General features: G+C 44.7%; 1 protein-coding gene across 1 annotated transcript in view; it reads right to left on the reverse strand.

The window, feature by feature from the left end:
* Positions 1-7,537: 7,537 nt before the first annotated feature.
* Positions 7,538-24,394, reverse strand: part of PRKDC (protein kinase, DNA-activated, catalytic subunit) — a 1,165,045-nt gene continuing 1,148,188 nt past the window's right edge. The window contains exon 86 of the mRNA XM_082258689.1: positions 7,538-7,758. Within this exon, the coding sequence (XP_082114815.1) occupies positions 7,554-7,758 (205 nt within the window). The 3' untranslated portion in view covers positions 7,538-7,553. The remainder of the gene's footprint in view (positions 7,759-24,394) is intronic.

The following is a 24,394-nucleotide window of genomic DNA, read 5'->3' on the forward strand; positions in this document are numbered from 1 at the left end:
ATCAATGGTGAGCGGAGAATCGGAGGGCCCTGAGGCCACCTCGATGGGATCAGGTGGGGACACATGTGCAGCAGGGTCCATGGCAACACCAGGGGAACCCGTCAGCAAAGTATGAAAAAATTGGAAAAAAAAACTTTTTTTTTTTGCAAACTGTCACCCAGCGCTACAGCGCCCCTCAATGAGACAGCGTGCCTCGAGACCCCCGCAGAGAGAGAGACCCCCCCAAAAGGCTCACCACACGATGCACCAGAGTTCAAAAGGACTGCTCTCAGCGTTGTCTACATGACAAGGAAGTCCTGTGGAGCGATCTTCCCGAGTCTAGGGAGGGGCCCCGCCCCCTCAGTAACTCCCACAGCTCTGCAAACAAAACGAGCTGGGTGTACCAAGATGGCCGCCCCCATGAGCCACACGAGGGACTCAAAAAAAAAATGGCGGCCTTGCGCGCTGCAGTGGGAAGGGGGGTCCCCACATCACTAACAGACGATCGATCGGCAGGTAGGCCCTGGGAAGCCAGGGAGGAAGCCCCCCGCACTGACGGGACCCCCCACCCCCTTAGCGGCTTGCATGAATGGTGAGCCACCCCACACACACAAACACCACCCCCCCGTAGGGTGGGAGGGAGGGGGGAGAGGGACACCACGGGGGGGGGGTGCACAGGGGAACCCAGATTAGTGTGGGTCTGACCGTCCCAGGGAGAGGCCCGGGTCCACCCCAGAGTCAGCCATGAGGAGAAGGGGGGAAGCATTTACTCACCATACCGGAACAGAGCGGGCGCCACTCCAGACAAAACCCCTCGCCGCCCAGGGGGGGGGGGGGTTGTCGGCCAAAGGAGACGCTGAGAATCGGCTGTTGACCGGTCGTATGTGACTTGGTGGGACGTTTAACCCGCGGGCCAGTCCCCGTCCAGCAGGACTATGTCGCGGCCGACCCAGCACGGAGCTGGGTCTTGCACACGCTCGTAGGCCGGCTGGGGTGACCACTGGATCTCAACATCAAGCCCGTCGCCCAGATCCGGCATAATTGCTTGAGGATCTCACAGGAACAACTGGAGAAAAAAGCTAACTAAAAAAAGATTTATCTAAAAAAAATTGCCAGGACCAGAGATCCCAACAAGGAACTTAAGTCCTTACTCCTGACTAGGCAGAAAAAACTGACATCATATAGCAGGGAAAGAGAGGATATACCCCCTGGGACTGCCCATAGGTGGCCAGAACTTTTTTCCTGCTCCTACTCCTGTAGGGGGCAGTATAACCCTACGGATATCAAGATATCAGTCCTGCGTCTGTCAATGAGCGACAGAGAAATATTATTTCCACAGTACAATGATGTTAAATAAAATAAAATCTTAGCATATTTTTTGTACGGGTTTTCTGTGTTTCCCCAAGTTTTACATACTCCTTGGTCAATTTGGAGCAACCAGAAATACTGGAATGTCCTAGAATTCTATCCTGCTCAGTAAATGTGACAACAATCTGATGGGAGGGATGCATCCAAAGCGGAAGCCTTTGAATCTTTTGTTTTGGGTACAAATGTGTCCAATTTGTTGTTGAATCTATAAGCAAGCAGATCCACATCTGGAGTCCTACACCCAAGACATGTCTGCTGAAAAACTTCTATGTGTATGTGCTATGGATCTAGCTGCTGGTGAATAATACCCCTTGCAATTCTCCAACCCCTGAATGTGTACCACCAAGAGCTGGAACATATTGTTCCACCAATGACAGAATGTGGAATGGCTTGCTCTTTACTGCATGACCCCTTGCACCTCCAAAATGATTCACATATACTGCAACAATTGCCTTGTCCGATTGAATTCTAACAGGAGTACCCTGAAGCTTCAAAGTCCAGCATTGTAAGGATATTCAAATTGCTCCAAGTTCAAATATTTTGAAAGCCAAGCCCCCCTTGCTGACAATGTATCCTGAATTGTCAGGGGCCTCCAAACTACAGACAGGCCTCTGTAGGTAGAATTCCCCAACAAATTTGATATGTATGACCTCCCTTGCTCCAGTGTCCAGCTGGAAATCCACTAATTCAGAGACCTCCTGGCCTGGGGTGACAAACCTCACTGGACAATCTAGAAACTGTACCCCTTTGTCCCAGATTGAAAGGGAACCACAACATTGCAACTTTTTAGAGTGAAACTGAGCATTTGGTAGCATCAGTCCCTACGAAGGCATGGTGGGTAGAGTGGCCTACTCTGTAACATGTACACCCGGGAACGAAGGTGGTCTAACCTTACCTGTAGAAGAAGCACCTAGGATTGATCCATGTCCATTGGAAGGCCTGATACTCCAAGGGATGTTTGGAACTCAAAACTGATTTTTGAAGATGCAAAATCCGCCTGAATTTCTGTAGTATCTGGTACTGTCTCCTAAATGTTTGTGGCCCATTTCTCCCTCAACTGTTCTTTTAATAACAGGTAATCCAGGTACCTTACATTTGGGATCCCCCTCACCCTCAGCAAAGCTAAGATTGGGGCTCACATTTTGGTGAATACCTGGGGTGCCATGAGAACGCCAAAAGGCAGAGCTACAAACTGGTAATGTTACCACAAAACATAAGTAATGCTGATTAGGTTCATTGCAAACAAGCATCTATTCGGTCCACCCCTGCTTTCAAGGAAGCAATTGCTGTTCAATAGGACTCCAGTGCGAAACTTCTGTACCTGAAGGTACCGATTGAGCTCCTTTAGGTCCAGAATAGGACGTACCTTGCCATCTGGTTAGGTTGGAATAAAAACCCTCGCAGACTTCTTTCTCTGGCAGAAAAAAGAATGTTCCCTGGGAAATGAGCTGTGTTAGGGCAAACTGAAGTTCCTCACTTCTGCAAGAAATCAAAAACATGTTTAAAGTCATGAATTACGGTGGTGCCAATGCACAAAATTCCAAAGTGTATCCTACAGATACTATGCCGCAAACCTAAGCATCAGTCATCTGCCTTGTCCAAATGTTTTATTTGGCCCCTCACTTGTATTATGGGGGTACCTCTTAATTGTGAAGTTGTGTTATCTCCTGCTTTAGTTTGTTTTCAGGTGCAGTTATTTTTATGAAACAGAGACTTTTTTTTTTTAATTCTGAGAACATGAGACATGAGTGGGGCAAAAAGAACATTGCTTAGCCCCAGACAAAGATGACTTACTTTCCAGCGGTTTAACTTTTTTTCTTTAGGGGCAACAATGTACTCATACCTTACGAAATTTTGTGAATAAAAGTGTCTAAGGCCATGCCAAACAACCCATCTCCCTCAAAAGCCCTTTTTCTTTTTTTTTTTTAGAGAAGCTGTGCCAACCAACACTTTAACCACAACATACACCTCATAGGAACCGACATTAGAGCCATGCAGGATGCCTAACGAATGGAATACTCCAAAGTATCTAAACAAATACGCTTATGGAAACAATTGTAGCTGATGGCTCATAGAAGAATCAGAACCATGCATTTTGCCCACATCTGTAGTGCCTGGCATGCCTCAATTAAAGGCTGTAAAGCCAATCCAACTAAGGAAAAATAAGCCTTAAAAATGTGCTTTAAACCTTTTATATGTGGGGTCTTTAAATATTGGTACCTCATATACTGGACTGTCAATATCTTATTTAGGTAAGAAATTGCTGGGTCGTCCACTGCTAAAGCCCATTTTTTTGTGAAATTCTTCCTCAACCAGATATAGCTGCAAATGCACACATTGAACCTTGGGACTGTACATCCTGGAAGTGGAATTTTTAAATTCACCCACACTGCATCAATTATTGCAGTCATTAATTCCTTTTGGGCTGATGGGCTATGTCCAAAGCCTGAGTTTCCTTGTGAGAGGGGGACTGAAAAGAATCCAATATGTCTACCTCCTCTGAAGGTAACATATCAGGAATAGGAAAAGAAAAAAACTTGCCTGGTTCACAATAGAAAAGAGAGGAGCACATATTGCTGCATTACAGCCGGGATGGATTAAGAGAACTCCTGTTTAAACAAAGCACGTATCAGATTGTGAGCCAGAGAATTCTGTCACAGGTCCTAAACTAGGCTAAGAGTCCTGGGGAAAGATTTAGGGAGCAGACCTTAAATGATTTAAATCCTCACCAATCCCATTGTGTCTTCCCTCCGACATACTTTACCTAAAAAAAACCCTTTTAGGTACTCACAATACGACCGGCCACACTCTAGAATATAGGTGTGGTCCTCAGCACTCCTGCAGCAGCTTTGGCCTAATTCTGCTGTGCCTGGGTCATTGTGAGTGATTCCCTGTGCACAGATCAAAATGGTGGCTGCACCTGCTTAAAACAGGAAGTGCATTATCAGCCCTTGCCAGAGCCCTGACCAAGGAAGGACACCGTCTGACTACATGGTAGCCAAGTTTCCCATAGAGCTCAGAGTATTTTCTCAATAAATTAACACAGAGAGGGGAGATGCAGATAATAAGAGAGAGGAAACGGACCGAAAAGTCTCAAGAAGGAGCTCTACTGTTAATATCCCACTGATCCTGCTAGTAACCTGCAGTGCATAGGAGATTTTTACTTTACCTGAAAGCTATGGTTGTAACAGAGGAAGCTCAATCTTTACCCCTCCTTGGTCAGGCTTACCCAAAGGTCTTCAGCCACTGGGCTCCACCTCAGCAGACCTCTCCCCTGGACTCGTATAGCATCCTGCAAGGCACTTCAGGCAATGTACCACATGCCAAGGTCAGCTCTTAAAAACAGGATCCTGTGCTTAGGCAGCAACTTACGGGCAGATCCCTGCAACTAGCCCCAAGCAAAGCACAGGTTCTGTTCCTCCAAGAGATTCCTCTGGGAGCTAACCTGGATATAGGCCACCTTGTTTTACTCCCTCTTCTTACTTTGAGTGTCAGTGTTCATTCACCTGAAGCTGTGATATAGCCCAATGTTAATGATTAGAAAGCTCTTTGTCCTGGGATGTACAATAAAGAAATGTTCAACTCTAACAGATAGGTAGAGGAAATGCATCTAATATGTGAAAATGTAAAAGACCATATTAATTTTTAACAAAAAAAATTGTAAATACCCTGTCAATGATATTACATTGGGTATTCTATTTAATCATTAGCTCCCATTAAACTTTCCTATTCGTGAGTAAATTGCCCCTTCCCCTCTGGTGTTTGCCATTTGTATAAGCTGTTATAATTGTTCTAAATCACCCCAAAAAATGGGTTCTCAGTGTTAAATTGATTGATATGGTAAAGTACAGCCAAAGACATTTTATTTTGGATAGAATATAGAAGGGTTAGCAACCCTATCAAGTATCCTATCCTTCCTGTGTGCCTGTTGTACTGGTCAACACCAACGAAGTGAGGAAGAAAAAAAGAATGTTACAGTTGTTAACAGAAAGTGAGAGTAGAATTTAATTTTGTATATTCACTCACAATTCAGACATGCAGAATACTGAAAGAAAGAAGCTTACTATAACTGGCTTCTCTTTTTGCAGATGCTAGCACCTTGGCTGGTATGCTGACCCTTTGGCTTCAATAATTTGAGACACTAACCCAGAATAACACAGGGAATGATTTGCTAAACAGTTTACTGCAGGTAATGTGGGGTCCGGAAACACCATGCCAGCACCAGAAAAGTGAACATATAGCACATATTCATTCTCAATAGCTTTCTCGTGGGTTCGATTTGGGGCAAACAGCTCCTTGTTCTTGGTTAGTCTCTTAGCCCCACATTATCTGCAGCAGAGCATTCAGTACATTATTTACCTGCTGGCTGGCTCAGCCCCCTGCTTTCACTCAGAAGCCAAAAGTCTACTGAGCATTTAGAATAGACTGCTGGGACAGTGGGAGATACAATAAATACTGCACTTGGGTATGGCTAATAAAATTTGTAGCCAAGTTGTAGAAAAAGAATATAAAATGAAGCCAAGGGTGTTATTTCCCAAGTCTTATAATTGATAATTTTGCATAACTTATGTTATGAATGAATGTTTACCGAGGACAAAAAAATATGATCACGGACACTAGCCAGGGAAGGCCAAAAGCCCCAGTACAATGATCTATGTAAATGGCAACAGTAGAGCATGTCATTCAATTGAGTAGGTCTTGTCAGGTTAAACTTTATTTAACAGTTTGGCTATCTAATGTAGCAGTATTGTAGACATTTTTTTTTTTTTTTTACTTTTATAAAAAAATACAAAAACAACTTTATTTCTGCAAAAACATTTTTTTTTATTACAGTACAATCTAATTGAATATAGTTGCTAATAAAAATGCAATATTATGTTTTAAAAGTAACAGAGGAAGTTGTGTACTTAGCCACATACCAGCTTCAGATAAGGGGAGTCTGTAAATACGTTCTGCTTCATTGTTCTTGGGCTAGTATTTGGCACATGAATGACCACTGCTTTAAGTGGACAATCACACAAGTACAGATTACAGTTGTTGAGTTTTCACAAATTTTAAATTACCAAAGAAATGATCAATACAGGAGCATACAATTTTAATGCAAATGATTAAAGCCAAAGTCCACCTTTTCTTTTCACCTTAAATAGTTCATTTCCATGACTAAGTTATTCTGCTGCTGCGAGTGATGCATTATTCTGTTGTAGCGCCAGTTACATACAGTATGTAGCGCTGTGTTTTCCGGCAGCATCTGAGGTTCATTCCCATCCTCTGCTGGAACAAAATTGAGCTAGGCTGAGTGCTTCACAGCCATTCAGAGCTATCCTTGTATTTTTATCAATGAAAATACCATTTATTGGCCAGGGTGGAAATTGTGATGTCACTTGCCCACCCCTCCTCAATCAAGGCATTTATTCATTGAGAAAAATATAAAGCTTTCCCTGAAGAAGCAATAAGCCTGACTCAATTCTGCAACAACTGTACGATGCAGTCCTTACAGCGGCAGAATAGCTTGGTTATAAAAATAGTTTGTTTAGACCAACTTGGCCCAAACATACTATTTAAAGTGAACAGTAACATAGAACATTCAGCTTTAAGTCATTGTATATAAAAATAATTTGACTGACAGGGTAAGGATCATGCTTTTAAAATACATAATAATTACTTAAAATTTGCTCTAACTTTATCCTTGGTATAGGGATTGGATCGGTTGGAACCTTACTAGTGCTTGTGAAACTGAAATCACTGAAATAAACATGAAATATTAAATGTCATGCTATGGAAGGTGAGCATTAGGCTCCTTTCACACAGCCGCTCCGTGTGAAAGGTCCGCTGCGGGACTTTTTTTTTTTTTTTTCCACGGAGCGGATGACATTTCTGTCATCCTCTCCGTGTGCCCGCATATCATCCCATCCGTTTGCGGATGATATGCAGAAATAATGTAAGTATATGGCACTGCGGATGTCAGCGGATGACACCACTGACATCCGATTTTCCTTCCTTTCCGTTTTTTACACAGAAGGAAAAATGGGGTTCTGTTCCATTCGTAAAAACGGAACAGAACTGACAGGAGGAAAATCGGGTGTCAGCGGATAGTATTCCGCTGACACCCGCAGTGCCATTCACTTACATTATATCCGCAAACGGATTGGATGATTTGCGGACACACGGAACGGCCGTGTGAAAGGACCCTAAGATGTATCTTGGTTTTAAATCCAAGGCTCCCACCCTTTCCAAGTTCTGCCAAGGATGTTAGGATCTGTGGCCTGATCTATTAGACACTGCACTTGTTTTTCTTCAGAAAGTCCTTCAGCTTCTTTATTGGCCCGGATATTATATTCTTTTTCTCCTCGTGCGACAGTCTGAAAACCTTTGTAAAACGTAGATGTTTCATGTCCCAACCGCAATTCTTCACTGCAAAATATAACAAACTTGTCAGGGTAGCACAGGACAAACTGCATGTATTTCCAGCAACAAATTCAATCCTAAGCAATGCAGTACAGGCCTGAAAAAGGTCTCTGTGCAGCTCCCCTACTTTCTTCTATTGCCCTTCTATTGCTGCGCAAATACCGTGTGACATAAAATATTGCAATGATCGCCATTTTATTCTCTAGGGTCTCTGTTAAAAAAAAAAATATATATATATATAATGTTTGGGGGTTCGAAGTAATTTTCTAGCAAAGAATACTGAATTTATCATGTAAGCAACATATGTCAAAAAAAGGCTTAGGCTCCAAGGGGTAAACAATGAAACTTCTAGTAATGATGACTGAACAAGACATAAAGTGGAGCTCCACCCAAAAGGGGAAGCTCCGCTTGTTTGCCTCCCCCCCCCCCTCCCCTGCCACATTTGCACCTTTCAGGGGGGAAGGGCGGGAGTGGGTACCTGGTTTTGACAGGTACCCGCTCCCACTTTCAAATGACTTTGCAGCGGCGAAGTCACCTGGAAGTTCGGCCCCCCTCGTCCTTCCCCTGCCGCCTGGTTATTCACAAAGTATGGTGCATTTCATACTTGCGCATTAGGGAACCAGCTGTGAAGCCTTGCGGCTTCACTGCCGGTTTCCCTTACCCAAAATGGCGGCAGCAGCAGCCTAAGCCGATTGAAAAATTGTCTGGTTAAGACACTGCTAGATTTGTGTCCCGAAAATTAAAAGTAAGCAGCTACAGTATTTGTAGCTGCTGACTTTTATTATTTTATGAAGGAGCCTGGAGCTTCTCTTTAAGTGTTTTCCTGACTATGTATACAAATTTCTTTTTATAAACAGACATTAGAAGTATAATTAGCAGGACTATATATGGGAAAGCAGACTTCAAACCCACCAGGTATATGAGCGTTCACAGAACTGTTTTCAGAATACAGGGTATTCTGTGAAATACAAGGGGAGAGTAGGGCGATAAATAATAAAAGTGCCGGAAGTACAGTGCTAGATGTGCATTTTAGTATAAATTAAACAGATTTTTACACTATACAGCAATGATCCAGACATAGGATATTCATCAATACAGACAACCTTTGTGCACACATTACAAAACCATTCTGCTTTAAATTAACAAGTCATTTTGGAAAATTGTTACTAGGAAAAGAAGATTTGCTGACCTAATCGCATATTGCTGTTGATGAGACTGACAACATTATGGGTGTGGGCAGCAGTACAAGCTCCGAATTCTGAGACCATGCTAGTCTCACATTAACATTCAGGGCCACTCTGACTTGTTCCTAATAATAATATTTCTATAGCTTTTTTTTCTATAGGGACCCAAGTACATCTCTTCAATGATCTCAATGCCAATTTGACAAGTATTTTTTAGGTGTAATAAGGCTTGGTGAATAAACGTGTCTTGTATCTGCTTTTAAAAACATCCAGCAAGGTTGCTTCCCAGACAGTGGATAACTGTCCCATTGTCGGTGCCGCATGGCATTCATTTTTCTAAAGGCAGATTGAAATTTGTCAACGGCTTATTTGACAGCCCGGCTTCCACCCTGTTAGTGACTGCCTTTTCACCCGTCCTTTTTTTAATCAATGGCCTCATAGTGGCTTTCTTAATCACTTAAGGACCGGAAAGGTTTTACCCCCCTTAAACACAACTGCAGATAGGAGACAAATAGCGCACAGCCGACCTCGAGTAGTAACGTTTAATAAGAGACACACAGCACAAAACTATACAATTGCACTCACATTTTCCATCTCAAAGACAGGCGCATCTGCAAGAGCCTTCTCCCCCTCCCCCTCTCCCTCTCGGATGGCCTACGGTCCGCCCTGCCGCTCACATCCAGCTCGGGACACTGCTGCTACCAGCCCGTCCGTCTTCCTCCGGTCAATAGATTACTGTCACCTTGAGACTAGGTAGGTGGTAGATGCATGCTTTTGTTTATCCCTTGCTGGAATATGTAGCCTGCAGGCCAAAAAAGAAACAATTGTAATCAGGTCAGCTGCTGTTTTTTTTTTTTTTTTGACCAGCAGCTGACCTGATTGCAATTGTTTCTTTTTTGGCCTTCAAGCTACATATTCCAGCAAGGGATAAACAAAAGCATGCATCTACCACCTGCCTAGCCTCAAGGTGACAGTAATCTATTGACCGGAGGAAGACGTAGACGGACGGGCTGGTAGCAGCGGTGTCCCGAGCTGGATGTGAGCTGCAGGGCGGACCGTAGACCATCCGAGAGGGAGAGGGGAAGAAGGCTCTTGCAGATGGGCCTGTCTTTGAGATTGAAAATGTGAGTGCAATTGTATAGTTTTGTGCTGTGTGTCTCTTATTAAACATTACTACTCGAGGTCGGCTGTGCGCTATTTGTCTCTCATCTGCAGTTGTGTTTTTGATCAAGTCCGCCACCCAGTGGATAATTGGAGGAGCTGCAACGACCATGAATTGATAGATGCACATGATAACAGGTGCGTATATGAGCCTATATATAAGCACTAGCAGCGCTAATACCTCTTAATAACCAGAGGAACGAATGTATCTGTATTCAAACAAATGAATATGATAGATTGTGATAGATGCACATCACAGCAAGTTGGGACTGTTTAGTGGATCAGCGCCTTTTCTGGTGATCTCACATATTTTATGTGAATTGATGTTTACCCCCCTTCACCACTTCTGGACCGGAAGGATTTGCCCCCCTTAATGACCAGGCCATTTTTTGCGATACAGCACTGCGTAAGTTTAACGGACAATTGCGCGGTCGTGTGATGCTGTACCCAAATAAAATTTATGTCCTTTTTTTTTTTACTACAAGTAGAGCTTTCATTTGGTGGTATTTGGTCACCTGTGTGATTTTTTTTGCACTATAAACAAAAAAATAGCAACAATTCTGGAAAAAAAAAAACAACAAAAACAAAATTTTTCTGCTAAAAAAAAAAAAAAAAAAATTAAAAATCAAATTTTTTTCATCCTTTCAGGCCAATTTGTATTCTGCTACATATTTTTGGTAATCACAATAAGCGTATTTTGATTTGTTTGCGCAAAAGTTATTGCGTCTACAAACTAGGGGAAAGATTTATGTCATTTCTATTTATTTATTTATTTATTTTTACTAGTAATGGCGGCGTTCAGCGATTTTTAGCGGGACTGTGACATTGCGGCAGACAGATTGGACCCCTAACTGATATTTTTGACACTTTTGGGGGGACCAGTGACATTGCTACAGTAAATCAGTGCTAAAAATATGCACTGTTACTGTAATAATGACACTGGCAGGGAAGGGGTTAACGTAGGGGTGATCAAAGGGTTAAATGTGAGCCTAGGGGAGTGTTTTCTAACTGTGGGGGGAAGGACTTGTGAAATGATCACATAGACCTGTATTCCTATATAGAAGGATTACAGGCGTTCTGTGATCATTTCAGAGAGAACAATAGTCTTGTGTTTACAACAGCTGACCGGTGTTCTCTCTCAGCAGGGAGAGATCGCAGGTGCCCGGCGGCAAAAATGTTTTGAAAAATCAAATGTTTTCATTAATTTAGGCCAATATGTATTCTGCTACATGTTTTTGGTAAAAAAGAAATCCAATAAGTGTATATTGACTGGTTTGTGCAAAAGTTATCACGTCTACAAACTAGGCGATAGATGTATATAATTTTTATTTTTTTTTTACACATCAATGTTATTAAGGTTTTGAGATAAGTCTGTACAACAAAAGTATACATTATAATCATGTAATTTAACAATGTAGGAAAAAGTAGGGTTCTTACATCGTTTTTAATACAAATATATAACAATCACAATCTCTTATCCCAATTTATCTGCAGTACCCTACTTCTATTCCTATACAACCAACTTGTCTTCATGATAAGGCTACACATAGTACAGTCTCTTCCCATATATTATACCTACATAAACAACCCTCAAACCCCCCCTCCCCCCAAAAAAAAAAACAAAAAACAAAACCCGGAGGGGAAGGAAAGAGGGGAAAAGGAAAAAAAAAGAAAAAAGGGGGGGGGGGGGGGGAGAAGAATATTGATCCCTTCCATTTCCTGGCGGGCAAATGTTACCTCTACCCAAAGAAAAATACTCAACGCTTACATCATACTTCCATTCAATTTTTCAATCTAGTAGTGCTATACATTCTCTCGATAAGCTAAATAGATTCCATGCTCCCCACGTCTCTATATATTTTTCCCTCTTATGTTGAGCTGTCATTACTAAATCCTCCATTTTGTTTATTTCCTCTATTTTCTGAACCCAACCTGCTATTGTTGGAGATGTTTGTTTTTTCCAGTAAAAGGGGTATACAAAGTCTGGCCGCATTTGCAAGATGACATATTACCGTGTTCAGGATGATGTGCAGTGTAAGTTTTCCGCCACACATAGCATTTTGCTTTTTAGGCCAAAAAGTTCAATTTTGGTCTCATCTGACCAGAGCATCTTCTTCCACATGTTTGCTGTGTCCCCCACATGGCTTCTCGCAAACGGGACTTCTTATGGCTTTCTTTCAACAATGTCTTTCGTCTTGCCACTCTTCCATAAATGCCAGATTTGTGGAGTGCACGACAAATAGTTGTCCTGTGGACAGATTCTCCCACCTGAGCTGTGAATGCAGCTCCTCCAGCGTTACCATGTGTCAAGGTCTTACCTTGCCCTCCTGTTTGCAGCCATCTTGGACATGTGCAGACTGCTGCCTCTTATTAACCGGTTGCCGACCGCCGCAAGTACATATACTGCGGCGGTCAGCCCCGGCCAGGCAAAGTGACGTATGGGTACGTCACTTGCCTGTCAGTTGCTTATGAGCCAATAGCGGGTGAGCGCGCGCCCACGGAGACGCGCGACCGCCCCGCCTCGTTCCCTAGGAAGTCCGTGCGTGTGACCGGCGGACCCGATGTCTGCCGGTCACTCGGCAATCGTCGGTGGAGAGGGAGAAAGGCAGGCGACTAATGTAAACAAGCCGCCTGTCATTCTCCCCTGTGTAGGAATAGTGATCATACGGTTCTACTATGTAGGACCGTTGATCACTGTTCCTACACCAGTAGCCATGTCCAATCACAGTTAGAAGCACGCCCCTAGGGACACACTTAACCCCTCCTCCCCCAATAAAGTTAACCCCTTCCCTGCCAGTGTAATTTTGCAGTAACAGTGCATATATATAGCACTGATTACTGCAGTAATGTCACTGGTAACCCCAAAAGTGTCAAAAATGTCAGTCAAGGGTCCGATCTGTCCGCCGCAATGTCGCAGTACAGCAAAAAAAAAAAAAACGCAGATCGCCGCCATTACGCATTAAAAAAAAAAAACAACACCAAAAATGACAAAAATCTTTCCCTTAGTTAGTAAACGCAATAACTTTTGTGCAAACCAATCAAAATACGCTTTTTGCGATTTTTTTTTTACCAAACATATGTAGCATAAAACAAATTGGCCTAAAATGTTAAAAAATGTTGATTTTTACATTTTTTTAGGGGAATTTCATATAAAAAAATGTGAAAAATATTGTTATTTTTGCAAAATTGACGCTCTTTTTTTGTTTATAGCGCAAAAAGTAAAAATCGCACAGGTGATCAAATACCACCAAAAGAAAGCTCTGTTTGTGGGAAAAAAAGGACGTCAAATTTGTTTAGGTACAGTGTTGCACGACCGCGCAATTGTCCATTAAAGTCACGCAGTGCCGAATCGCAAAAAACCCCCTGGTCGGAATGGGGGTAAAATCTTCCGGGGCTTAACTGGTTAACTCTGATTGCATCATCACTTGCCTGCTGCCTGGGTGTCACACAGTGTTGATACTGCACACCTGACAAAATCTATTACCTGATGGGTTGCAGTCCTTGCCCTTGCGTTTGTGCTCCAAGGTGCATCTCTGCTAGCAGTCTTCTTTTCTCCGTGTTCCTCCGTGTATGACCTGGCTTGGCTGATGACTCTCCTGGCTCTTAACTCTGCATCGGCAGATGACCCGCTTCTGGACTTGACCCAGGCTTGGATGACTACCCACTTCTGGACTTGACCCCTTCTTGTTCCTGCTCTCACTCTTGCTGTGCGTTTATTGTTGTTTGCTCCAATAAACTGCTTTATTTTACCTGCATTCCCGTGTGGTCTGGTTTCCTGGCACCCGGACAGTATGCAAGGTCCATGAATCCTGGTGATGCAGGTTCCCCCTTTACTCCCCAGGCTGGTTACCAGGCTCGATCAACAAGATCACCTTTTGGGTCAGTTCACTCAGGCATTGCAGATGTTGCTTGCATGCACAGCGCACCTTATTCCTGGTGCTGCTAGGCTGGTGGTTCATCCTGTTGTTGCAGCTGTTGCTGCTCCTGCAATTGCAGCTGGAGTCGCTGTTACTAGAGGGATGATTGGTTCAGCCCCCCTTCTGCAGCGCTATGGGGGTGAACCGAGTCAGTGTTGTGGCTTCCTAAACCAAGTGGGCATTTATTATGAGATGGTTCCTCAGGCGTTTCCTTCTGACAGGTCCAAGGTGGGCTTCCTAATCTCGTTGCTCTCGGACAAGGCCTTGGCCTGGGCGAATCCCTTATGGGAGAATGATAATCATGTGATACTTGATCACCTGAGTTTTGTTGCCTCCTTTCGTAGGGTATTCGATGTGCCTGCTCGCTCTGCCTCTGCTGCAAAGCTGCTCCTGTCCATTCAACACGGTATATGAACCGTTTCCGAGTATGCCATTGAATTTCGTACCCTGGCAGCAGAGGTGGAATGGAATAATATGGCTCTGGTGACTGTCTTCACTCATGGTCTCTCTGATGCATTGAAGGACATGATTGCAGCCAAGGATCTCCCTGACAAGCTCCAAGCTCTCATTTCCTTCCTGATTTTTGATCGATACCAGGCTCAGGGAGAGACCATCATTTAAGGAGCACCTGCGGAGGCCTCCTACCAGACTGGTTCCTACGTTTTCTTTCCCACCCATTCCTCTCTCAACCTCCCATGCCTCCTGTGGATGGTGCGTCTGGCTGTGAACCCAGCTTTCCGAGGCGGAGTAGGCCATTAGTAGGAGGGAGGGCTGGTCCCTGTATTGTGATCTTGGTGGGCATTTCCTGAAATCTTGTCCAACCCTTCCAGGAAGCGCTCGCACCTAAGGTCCTGTCGGGGGTAGATCTTAGGTGGAATTTCCTCGTCCCCGTTTTCCCATAAGGATAAACCGCTAATCACAGTCGTCCTCTCCTGGGCAGCAGGTTCAGTGGTTACTCTTGGTAGACTCTGGTGCTGGCGGTTATTTTATTGACAGTACGTTTACCACTGCAAATTCCATACCCTAGCAGCCTCATGTGTCTTCACTAGTTATTGAGGCGATTGATGGCAGACCCCTACAACCGCCACAGGTTACCCATGAGACTTTTCTGGTTGATATGGCGATGGGGGCTGTTCACAGAGAGTCGACTTGTTTCCAGGTTATTTCGTCCCCACACAATCCGACTTTTGGTTGGCAGTTGGTCGAGATCCTCTCTTGGTCTCCACAGTGTGGCGCAGTTTCTATCCGTGGACCTGTTAAGGTACTTTGTACCTCTTCAGATTCAGTGTTGCCTACTGAATATCGTGAGTATCAAGATGTATTTGACAAGGTGTGTGCTAGTACTCTTCCTCCTCTTCGTCTGTATGATTGTGCCATAGACTTGCAACCTGGTGCCATTCCTCCTTGTGGCAGGGTTTATCCTCTCTTGGTTGCTAAGAATAAGCCCATGGAGGAGTAAGTTGCGGATGCGCTTGCCCGGGGGCACATTTGCAGGTCCACTTCTCCAGCGGGTGCCGGCCTTTTCTTCGTAAAGAAAAAGGGGGGTGAGTGCATCACGGTCAAGAATGCATACCTGATTCTGTTGATTACTGAATTGTTCGACCGCCTCAAGTGAGCAACAGTCTTTATCAAGCTTGACCTAAGGGCCGTGTATAAGCTCATAAGGTTCAAGGAGGGTGATGAGTGGAAGACCGTGTTGAATACAAGAACCGGTCATTACGAATCTCTGGTGATGCCCTTTGGCTTGTGCAATGCGCCTGTTATCTTCCAGGAGTTCAGCAATGATGTCTTTTGTGATATGTTGTAGCAATCCGTGGTAGTCTATTTGGACGACATCTTGATTTACTTGGACTCCATTGAATCACACTACCTGGATGTGAGACGGGTGCTGGAATGGTTATGTGAGAATGGGCTTTTCTGTAAGCTTGAGAAATGTGAATTCCACCTGTCTCAGTTTGCCTTCTTGGGCTACATAATTTCTGCTGAAGGGGTCACCATGGACCCTCAGAAGGTTTTGGCTATTCTACAATAGCCCCGCCCCAGTGGTCTCCGTTCCATTCAGTGTTTCCTTGGGTTTGCCAACTACTATCGGAAATTTATCAGGAACTTTTCCTCTTTGGCCAAACCTATCTCCAATCCGACCAAGAAGGGCAGCGATTCCCACAATTGGATGTCTGCTCCAATTGGATGCCTGGATCCAAGCTTTCGAGGCCCTCAAGTCTGCTTTTGTTTCGGCTCCCATTCTGTCTTGTCCCAATCCTGGTTTGCCCTTTGTCCTAGAGGTGGATGCGTCTGAGACGTGAGTAGGTGCCCTCCTGTCTCAGCGTCAGACACCTGATGGACCCTTACTTCCTTGTGGGTTTTACTCCAAGAAGCTGTCTCCTGGTGCTGAATGTAATTACAAGATTGGAGACAGAGAGCTCTAGGCCATAATCCTGGCTCTCAAAGAGTGGAGACACTTGCTTGAAGGTTCTGTGGTTCCAATTCTCATTCTCACTGATCATAAGAATCTGACGTATCTCTCGGACGTCAAGAGGCTCACACCCAGTCAGGCCAGATGGGTCTTATTCTTGTCTTGTTTTAACTATGTGGTCTCCTATATGCCCGACTCCATGAATGTTAAGGTTGATGCCTTGTCTCGCCAGTATTCTGAGTTGTCCAGGGAGGACTCTGTGCCGACATCCAATCATACCTTCAGATCATATCCTAGCTGCCATCCGCACCAACTTAACCTCTCCTCTTGGGGAACAGATCTTGGCTGCCCAACCTTATGCTCCCATAGAGAGACCTGCTAGCAAATGTGTTGTACCTAAGGGGTTACGCATCAAACTGTTGTGCATGTACCACAATTCCAAAACTGCTGGTGATCCTGGTAAGAACCAGATGTCCTGGGCTATTTCCCATCAGTTCTGTTGGCCATCTCTCCGCACTGATGTTGCTGTGTATGTGGCTGCTTGGTCGGTCTGTGCCCAGCTCGGCACCTTCCCTTTGGCCTACTGCATGCCATGCCCAATGGGGAGCGTCCCTGGTCTCACCTGGCCATGGATTTTATTGCGGAACTTCCCGCATCTCGAGGTTACACGGTTATCCTCATGTTTGTCGACCTGTTCTCCAAAATGTGTCACTGTGTTCAGTTTAAGTGGCTGCCTACCGCTCAGTAGCTTGCCTCTGTGTTTGCCAGGGAGGTCTTCGGTTTACACGGGTTGCTTAAGGAGATTGTCTTGGACCGTGGGAGCCAGTTTGTCTCCAGGTTCTGGTGCGCCTTTTGCTCCCAGTTGGGTATTTCACTCTCCTTCTCCTCGGCCTACCATCCGCAGTCCAATGGTGCCGCTGAGCGTTCCAACCAAGCTCAGGAGCAATTTCTCCACTGCTATATCTCTGACTATTAGGACAATTGGGTTGATCTGCTACCCTGGGCAAAGTTTGCAAGGAACTCTGCCATCAACTCGTCTTCCGGAATGTCTCCACTCATGGGCCAATTATGGGTTCCAGCCCGCTGTGTTGCCGGAGTCATTCCCACCACAGGACATCCCAGCTGTGGAGGATCATCTTCATGCCCTCCATTCCTCTTGGGTGCAGATTTAGGTGTCTTTACTGGTCTCTGCATAGCGTCAGAAGCTCCAGGCAGACTGGAGATGTTTATCTGCTCCTTTGTACCAGGTCAGGGAGAGGGCTGTCGACCTGTAATCTCAACCTCAGGGTGACCACTCCAAAACCGGCACCCCATTTTGTTGGGCCTTTTCGCATCCTCCCTAAGGTGAACCCAGTGGCCTATGCCCTTGGTCTTTCCCCTGGCATGCGTATCTCCAATGTCTTTCACGTGTCACTTTTGAAGCCACTGGTTTGCAATCGCTATACTTCTTCACTTCCTCGCCCTCATCCCATTCCTGTGGGCAATCATGAGTATGAGGTTAGCAGCATCTTGGATTCTCGACTGTTCTGAGGTCTGGTTCAATACCTGATGCACTGGAAGGGTTATGGTCCTGAGGAGCACTCCTGGGTTCCCACCACTGATGTTCATGCTCCCGCCCTTCCCTGCGTTTTCCATGCTCGATTTCCACAGAAACCGTTTTTTTTAGCTCCGCGGAGGAGGGGCCATTGAGGGGAGGGTACTGTCAAGGTCTTACCTTGCCCTCCAGTTGGCAGCCATCTTGGACATGTGCAGACTGCTGCCTCTTATAGACTGATTGCATCATCACTTGCCTGCTGCCTGGGTGTCGCACAGTGTTGATGCTGCACACCTGACTATATCCATCACCTGATTGGTTGCAGTCCTTTCCCTTGCGTTTGTGCATCTCTGCTAGCAGCCTTCTGTTCTCTGTGTTCCTCCGTGTATGACCTGGCTTGGCTGACGACTCTCCAGGCTCTCGACCCTGCATCATCAGACGACCCTGCATCGGAAGACTACCCGCTTCTGGACTCGACCCCGGCTTGGATGACTTTCCGCTTCTGGACTTGACCCCGGCTTGTCCCTGCTCTCACTTATGCCTTGTTTCCACTGAGCGGAACGGTTCGGATCGGTTCGGTACGCTATTTTGAGTGTTTCCATTATGAAAGTGGCCCATACAACCGAACCAAACTGCACCATTCCTGGTCCTGCTTCAGATGTAGGGCCATAGGAAATGGTACGGTATGGTTAGGGCGGAGCTACTGGCGTCACACAATAGATTCCACTGATTGGCGGACAGGAAAACTTCAATGCTCACGTCAAATGAAAGAGCAAAACAAACACCTCATTTGGTGTAAACCCCGCATGGTCCCTGGTGGCCCGACTTGCAGTGGAAACGCTCACCTGAATAGACCGGACCATTCTAACCCTCCCAAACTGTACCGACCCGAACCGTTCCGCTCAGTGGAAACGAGGCATTACTCACTCTCGCTGTGCGTTTCTTGTTGTTTGCTCCAATAAACTGCTTTTTTTTACCTGCATCCCAGTGTGGTCTGGTCTTCTGGCACCCTGACACCATGGGCCTCTTGGCTCGTTCTCGGATTAATGCTCTCCTTGCCCGGTGTGTCAGTTTAGGTGGACGGCCATGTCTTGGTAGGTTTGCAGTTGTGCCATACGGTTTCCATTTTTGGATGATGGATTAAACAGTGCACTGGGAGATATTATTTGGGGATTTTTTTTATAACCTAACCTTGCCTTAACATTCTCCACAACCTTCATAATGGCCTTCATGATGCTGCTTGTTCACTAAGGTTCTCTAAAAAAACTTCTGAGGGCTTCACAGACAGAACAGCTGTATTTATACTGAGATTAAATTACACACAGATTGACTCTATTTACTAAATAGGTGACTTCTGAAGGCAATTGGTTGCACTAGAATTTAGCTAGGGGTATCAGAGTAAAAGGGGCTAAATACAAATGAATGTGACAGTTTTCAGATTTTTTTTGTAAAAAAAAAAAAAAAAAGAGTCCTCTGACAGTCGCCGCCCACTCATACAATCTGCACGTCTGGGTATTGGCCTTCTCCACAGGATTAAGCTAGGCAGAAGATTTAGTTATAATATTCACAAAACTTTGTATAGACACACCTACAGGGGGCTGTCCCTATGGTCAATACCCCCAGCTAGCCTCATTCCCAATTCATTTTGGTAGCAAGCAGTATAGAGATCCATGAACCCCAAAAGAGGGGTGGGGGGCAGCGACTGTCAGAGGACTCAGAGAAAATAATTTTTATGGTAAGTTCTTACAAAAATTCTATTTTCTCTTACGTCCTCTGACAGTCGCCGCCCACTCATACTATCTGGGACGTCCCAAAGCAGTGTAGATGTGAGGGGTGGGAAAACGTAACCGTCAAGAAAGGCAACGCAGCACCCAGGTCAGAGAAAAGAACCTTTTTTGAACCAGAAAGGTAAACACTGGGCAACAAGAAATCTCAACAGGAGCGAAAGCCCAGGAAAACAAAACAAACAAGGGAAAAACCCCCAACAGGAGGAGACAGGCCAAAACTACCCTGTCTCCACTAAGGCACTGCCGCACTCAAAACTTTGGGGCCAAAAGAGGCATCCGCTGATGCCAAGACATCAAGTTTGTAAAATCTTGTAAAGGTATGCACAGACGACCAGGTCACCGATGCCTGATGGCGGAAGGCCCAAGACGTACTTATCGCTCTGGTACAGTGCGCTGTGACAGGGAAAGGAGGAACATGATCCCTAATTGAATCCCATTTTGAAATGGTTGCCGCAGACGCAGCCGTACCCTTTCCAGGTCCCTCAGGAAGGACAAAAAGACAATCCGACTTTCTGAAGGATTCAGTAGACGACAGGTAAACCCTGATCGCCCATACCACATCCAAGGAATGTAAGGCAAACTCCTTAGGATGCTTAGGCTTCGCACACAGCGAAGGCAAGACAATATCCTCGTTGAGATGGAAGTCCGAAACCACCTTCGGAAGAAAGGACCGATGAGGTCGCAAGACCACTTTATCCCTATGAACAACCAGATAGGGGGAGCGGCAAGACAGGGCCGCCAACTCCGACACTCTGCGAGCAGATGTGATCGCCACCAGAAAGGCAACTTTCCGTGGCAGCACCAGCAGAGGAATCTCCCGGATGTTCCCAAAGGGAGGACGTTGCAAAATGGACAGAACCAAATTCAGGTCCTAAGGAGGCAAGGGTACCCTCCTAGGGGGAGCCAGATGACGCACCCCTTGAATGAAGGTGCGGATCAAGGAATTTGACGCCAAAGGGCGCTGAAAAAGAATGGCCAGCGCAGACAACTGGCCCTTAATAGTGGTCAGCGCAAGACGCTGCTCCACAACAGTTTGCAGGAAAGCCAACACTCTGGCCACCGAAAAGGAGCGTAGATGGAACCCCTGCGACTCGCACCAGGCGAAATAAGCCTTCCAGGTACGATAATAAATCTTACCTGAGGCGGCCTTCCTGGCCTTGAGCAAGGTAGGAATGACAGCCGACGAGAGACCTCTGTCTCTCAAGACCTGGCTTTCAACAGCCACGCCGTCAAAGCCAGCGACTGTAAAGCAGGATGGAAGATCGGCCCTTGAGATAGAAGATCGTCTCTTAGCGGAAGCCACCAGGGAGGCTTGACGACCAGTTGCATGATGTCCGCGTACCAAGACCGGGGCGCGGCCAGTCTGGGGCCACCAGAATCACCAACCTCGGTTCCGAGACCAACCTGCGAAGGAATCTGGACAACAACTGAACTTGGGGAAAGGCATAAATCAGCCGATACCGATTCCAAGGCACCACCAACGCGTCCGAGGCGTCCGCCAGAGGGTCGCACGTTCGTGCCACGAACCTTCCCACCTTGTTGTTGAGACAAGACGGGAACAGATCCACGTCCAGGGATCCCCACCGTGCACACAGCATCTGAAACACCTCTGGGTGTAGGGACCATTCCCCTTGGTACAGGGTCTGGCCACTCAGATAGTCCGCCTGCCAGTTCTCCACACCTGGAATGTGAACTGCCGAAATCGCCGGGACCTGCGTCTCGGCCCAGGACAGAATCTCCGCCACTTCCTTGGACGCCCGGGCACTCCTGGTGCCCCCTTGGTGATTGATGTAAGCCACCGCATTAGCGTTGTCCGTCTGCACACGCACTGGGCAGCCCCGAAGACGATCTGAACAACGGAGCAAACAGAGCCTGATTGCCCGCAGTTCCAAACAATTTATCGGCAGAGAGGACTCCCCCTCCAACCAAGTGCCCTGGGCAGACAACTTGCCCAGAACTCCACAGGCTGGCGTCCGTGGTGACCACAGTCCATAGCAACAGACGAAAGGACTTGCATTCCTTCAGAGCCGGAAACTGGAGCCACCACAGGAGATCCGAAAATTAGATCCTACAGGGGTAACCAGCGTATAAGGTTTTAGAATAGAGCCCTCAGCCAGGCAGGTCCCGCACTCCACTCTCGTCAAGGGTTAAACACGATTACACTCTCCCATAGGTATATACATATATTGTAGGCGGTATATCCTCATATAAATAATGTATCCATCAACAGTGTAGGCAGATTCCAGACAATGCAAAGAAGAGAAACTCTATATAGTACTGTAATATTGGAGTATAGTACAGTAATAGTACAGTAATAGTACAGTAATATAGTACTGTATAAAACATGTTAGTTTATTAATACAAATTCAAAGTAATCCCATTTAAAATCAATGGACTGAACACAGATAATAGGGACCGCAAACCCCTCGTACAGCGGTAGTTTCCGGGACGCTGTGCGTTCCAGCGACTGGATCTGCGTCTCACTCAGGCGGAACTGACGTAACTACGTTCTACGCGTTTTGTCATCAATGACGTCATCAGGAGCAGCGTCAAGTCACGTCAGGTCCACTCTTATTATACTAGCGGGTTACCTGGCAACTGGAATAAGGCTTATACAACAAAATGAGTAACGGCCAATGGATAAATGTTATGATCGTTAGTCACTTGTTGCAGGGCAGAAAAATGGTATGCAAATTTTGGAAAAACAGCTTTTTTTTTTTTCAAATATAACTTTATTTTTAGAACACAAAAGGGCATACAACGGAACAAAAATGAATACATAACAGCCAATCCATCATAAAAAAAAAAAACAGGTCACCCTAAAAAGTAATTTATATCCTCACTGCCCCCTCCATAAACTCCCACAAGAAGGTTACATTAACTTTATATACCTTCCCACAACATATAATCATAACTGGCAGTAAGATAAACCCTCAGGTTGCCCGTCCATTCCATGTTTGCCCCTCATTTATTAGGACAAGACAAACAAAAACTAAACAAAAACAAAACCGAACAAAACAAAACAAAGCAAAAAACAAAACAAGAAACAAAACAAAACAAAAAAAACAAAAAGGGGTATGAAAGGCCAAGAGAGGCCAGAAAATCGTCCCTACCTGGGGAGTCCAACCCACCATCTTCATTCATGAATGCAACAGGGCAGCACCCTCGTCCGACAAAATAAAAATGTTCCCAGGTCTCACAATATAGCTCCCGTTTACAATGTGATGTCAACACCAATTCCTTCATCTTATTAATAGATAAGCCAGTCCTTTACCGTAGGAGGACATAAACTTTTCCACAATACAGGGATACATGCCTTAGCTGCATTAATTAGATGGCGCACCACCGATTTTTCATATCGCTGTATAGGAATATCTGATGGATGAAGCAAAAAAAGAGCCGGGTCCTCCTGAATAGAATATTCCGTAAACTTTTGAACAATCACTCTAACCTCAGACCAATATATTGAAAGTTTCGGGCAGGACCAAAAAATATGGAGTAATGTTGCGTCCCCCCCCCCCCGCAACGCCACCAAAACAGGTTAAAATATTCCCGGATATGAAGGGCTTTATTCGATGTCGCAAATGCCTGGCCTGTAAAAATAATCCTGCACAAGAGAAAAAAAACACACAATTTAAATCCAATGTGAATAAAAGGATCTTTCAGATCAGAAATCTGATTACTTGCCATAGTACACACGTTACTTACATTATCGAATGTCCGTGCAAGCTACAATATGTTGGCAGGACTACCAGGCCTCTACTAGTTCGTATAAGAGAACACATAGGCAATATTAAGAATGGCTTTCCAAAGCACAGCCTGTCTAAACATTTTCGGGACGTACATAATCGTAATCCAAAAGGCCTAGTATTTTACGGTATAGACACAATTAAGGAACATTGGAGAGGAGAGAATAAAACTAATAAGATATCTCAAAACGAGACAAGATGGATCTACCAACTTGAGTCTCTCCAACCTGGAGGACTCAACCTTGATATAGACCTGAACTGTTTTATCTCTGATTTTTTATTGGGCCTTTTACAGTTATTAGTGTCACTTTGTTTTTTACATATACATTTTTTCAATTTTTTATTTTTTACATATATATATATATATATATATATATATATATATATATATATTTATGTTTTTTATATCAGTTTTAAATATTAACTATTGATCTCCTATGTCACAATACATGATGATTTTATTTCATAACACGTGATTTCTATATCCTCCATATAATTCCTATCATGATATTTAACATATTATTTATATATATATATATATATATATATATATATATATATATATATATATATATATATATACCTTTTATGCTGCTTACACCATCTCTAGTATCCATCTACAGATATTTATTAATTTATACATAAACCTAACATTAAATTACTATGACTCTCAGCATATGATGCATTGGTGACATAATATGGTTTAAGACACATATATATTTGATTGGTGTTCATTCAGTTTAAATGCAATCTCCTACTACATTCTCTGCGTACTATTAATATTATATATCTTTGCTGATATTGTATAAAGATTTGAAAGGGGTTACATGTCCACAGGAATGGTTTATTAATTTTTAAATCATTTTTTGGATCATACCTTCCCCCACTAATATTACC

The sequence above is a fragment of the Pelophylax lessonae genome (genome assembly GCF_965119305.1).
Source record: "Pelophylax lessonae genome assembly, chromosome: 5".
Classification (NCBI taxonomy): Eukaryota; Metazoa; Chordata; class Amphibia; order Anura; family Ranidae; genus Pelophylax; species Pelophylax lessonae.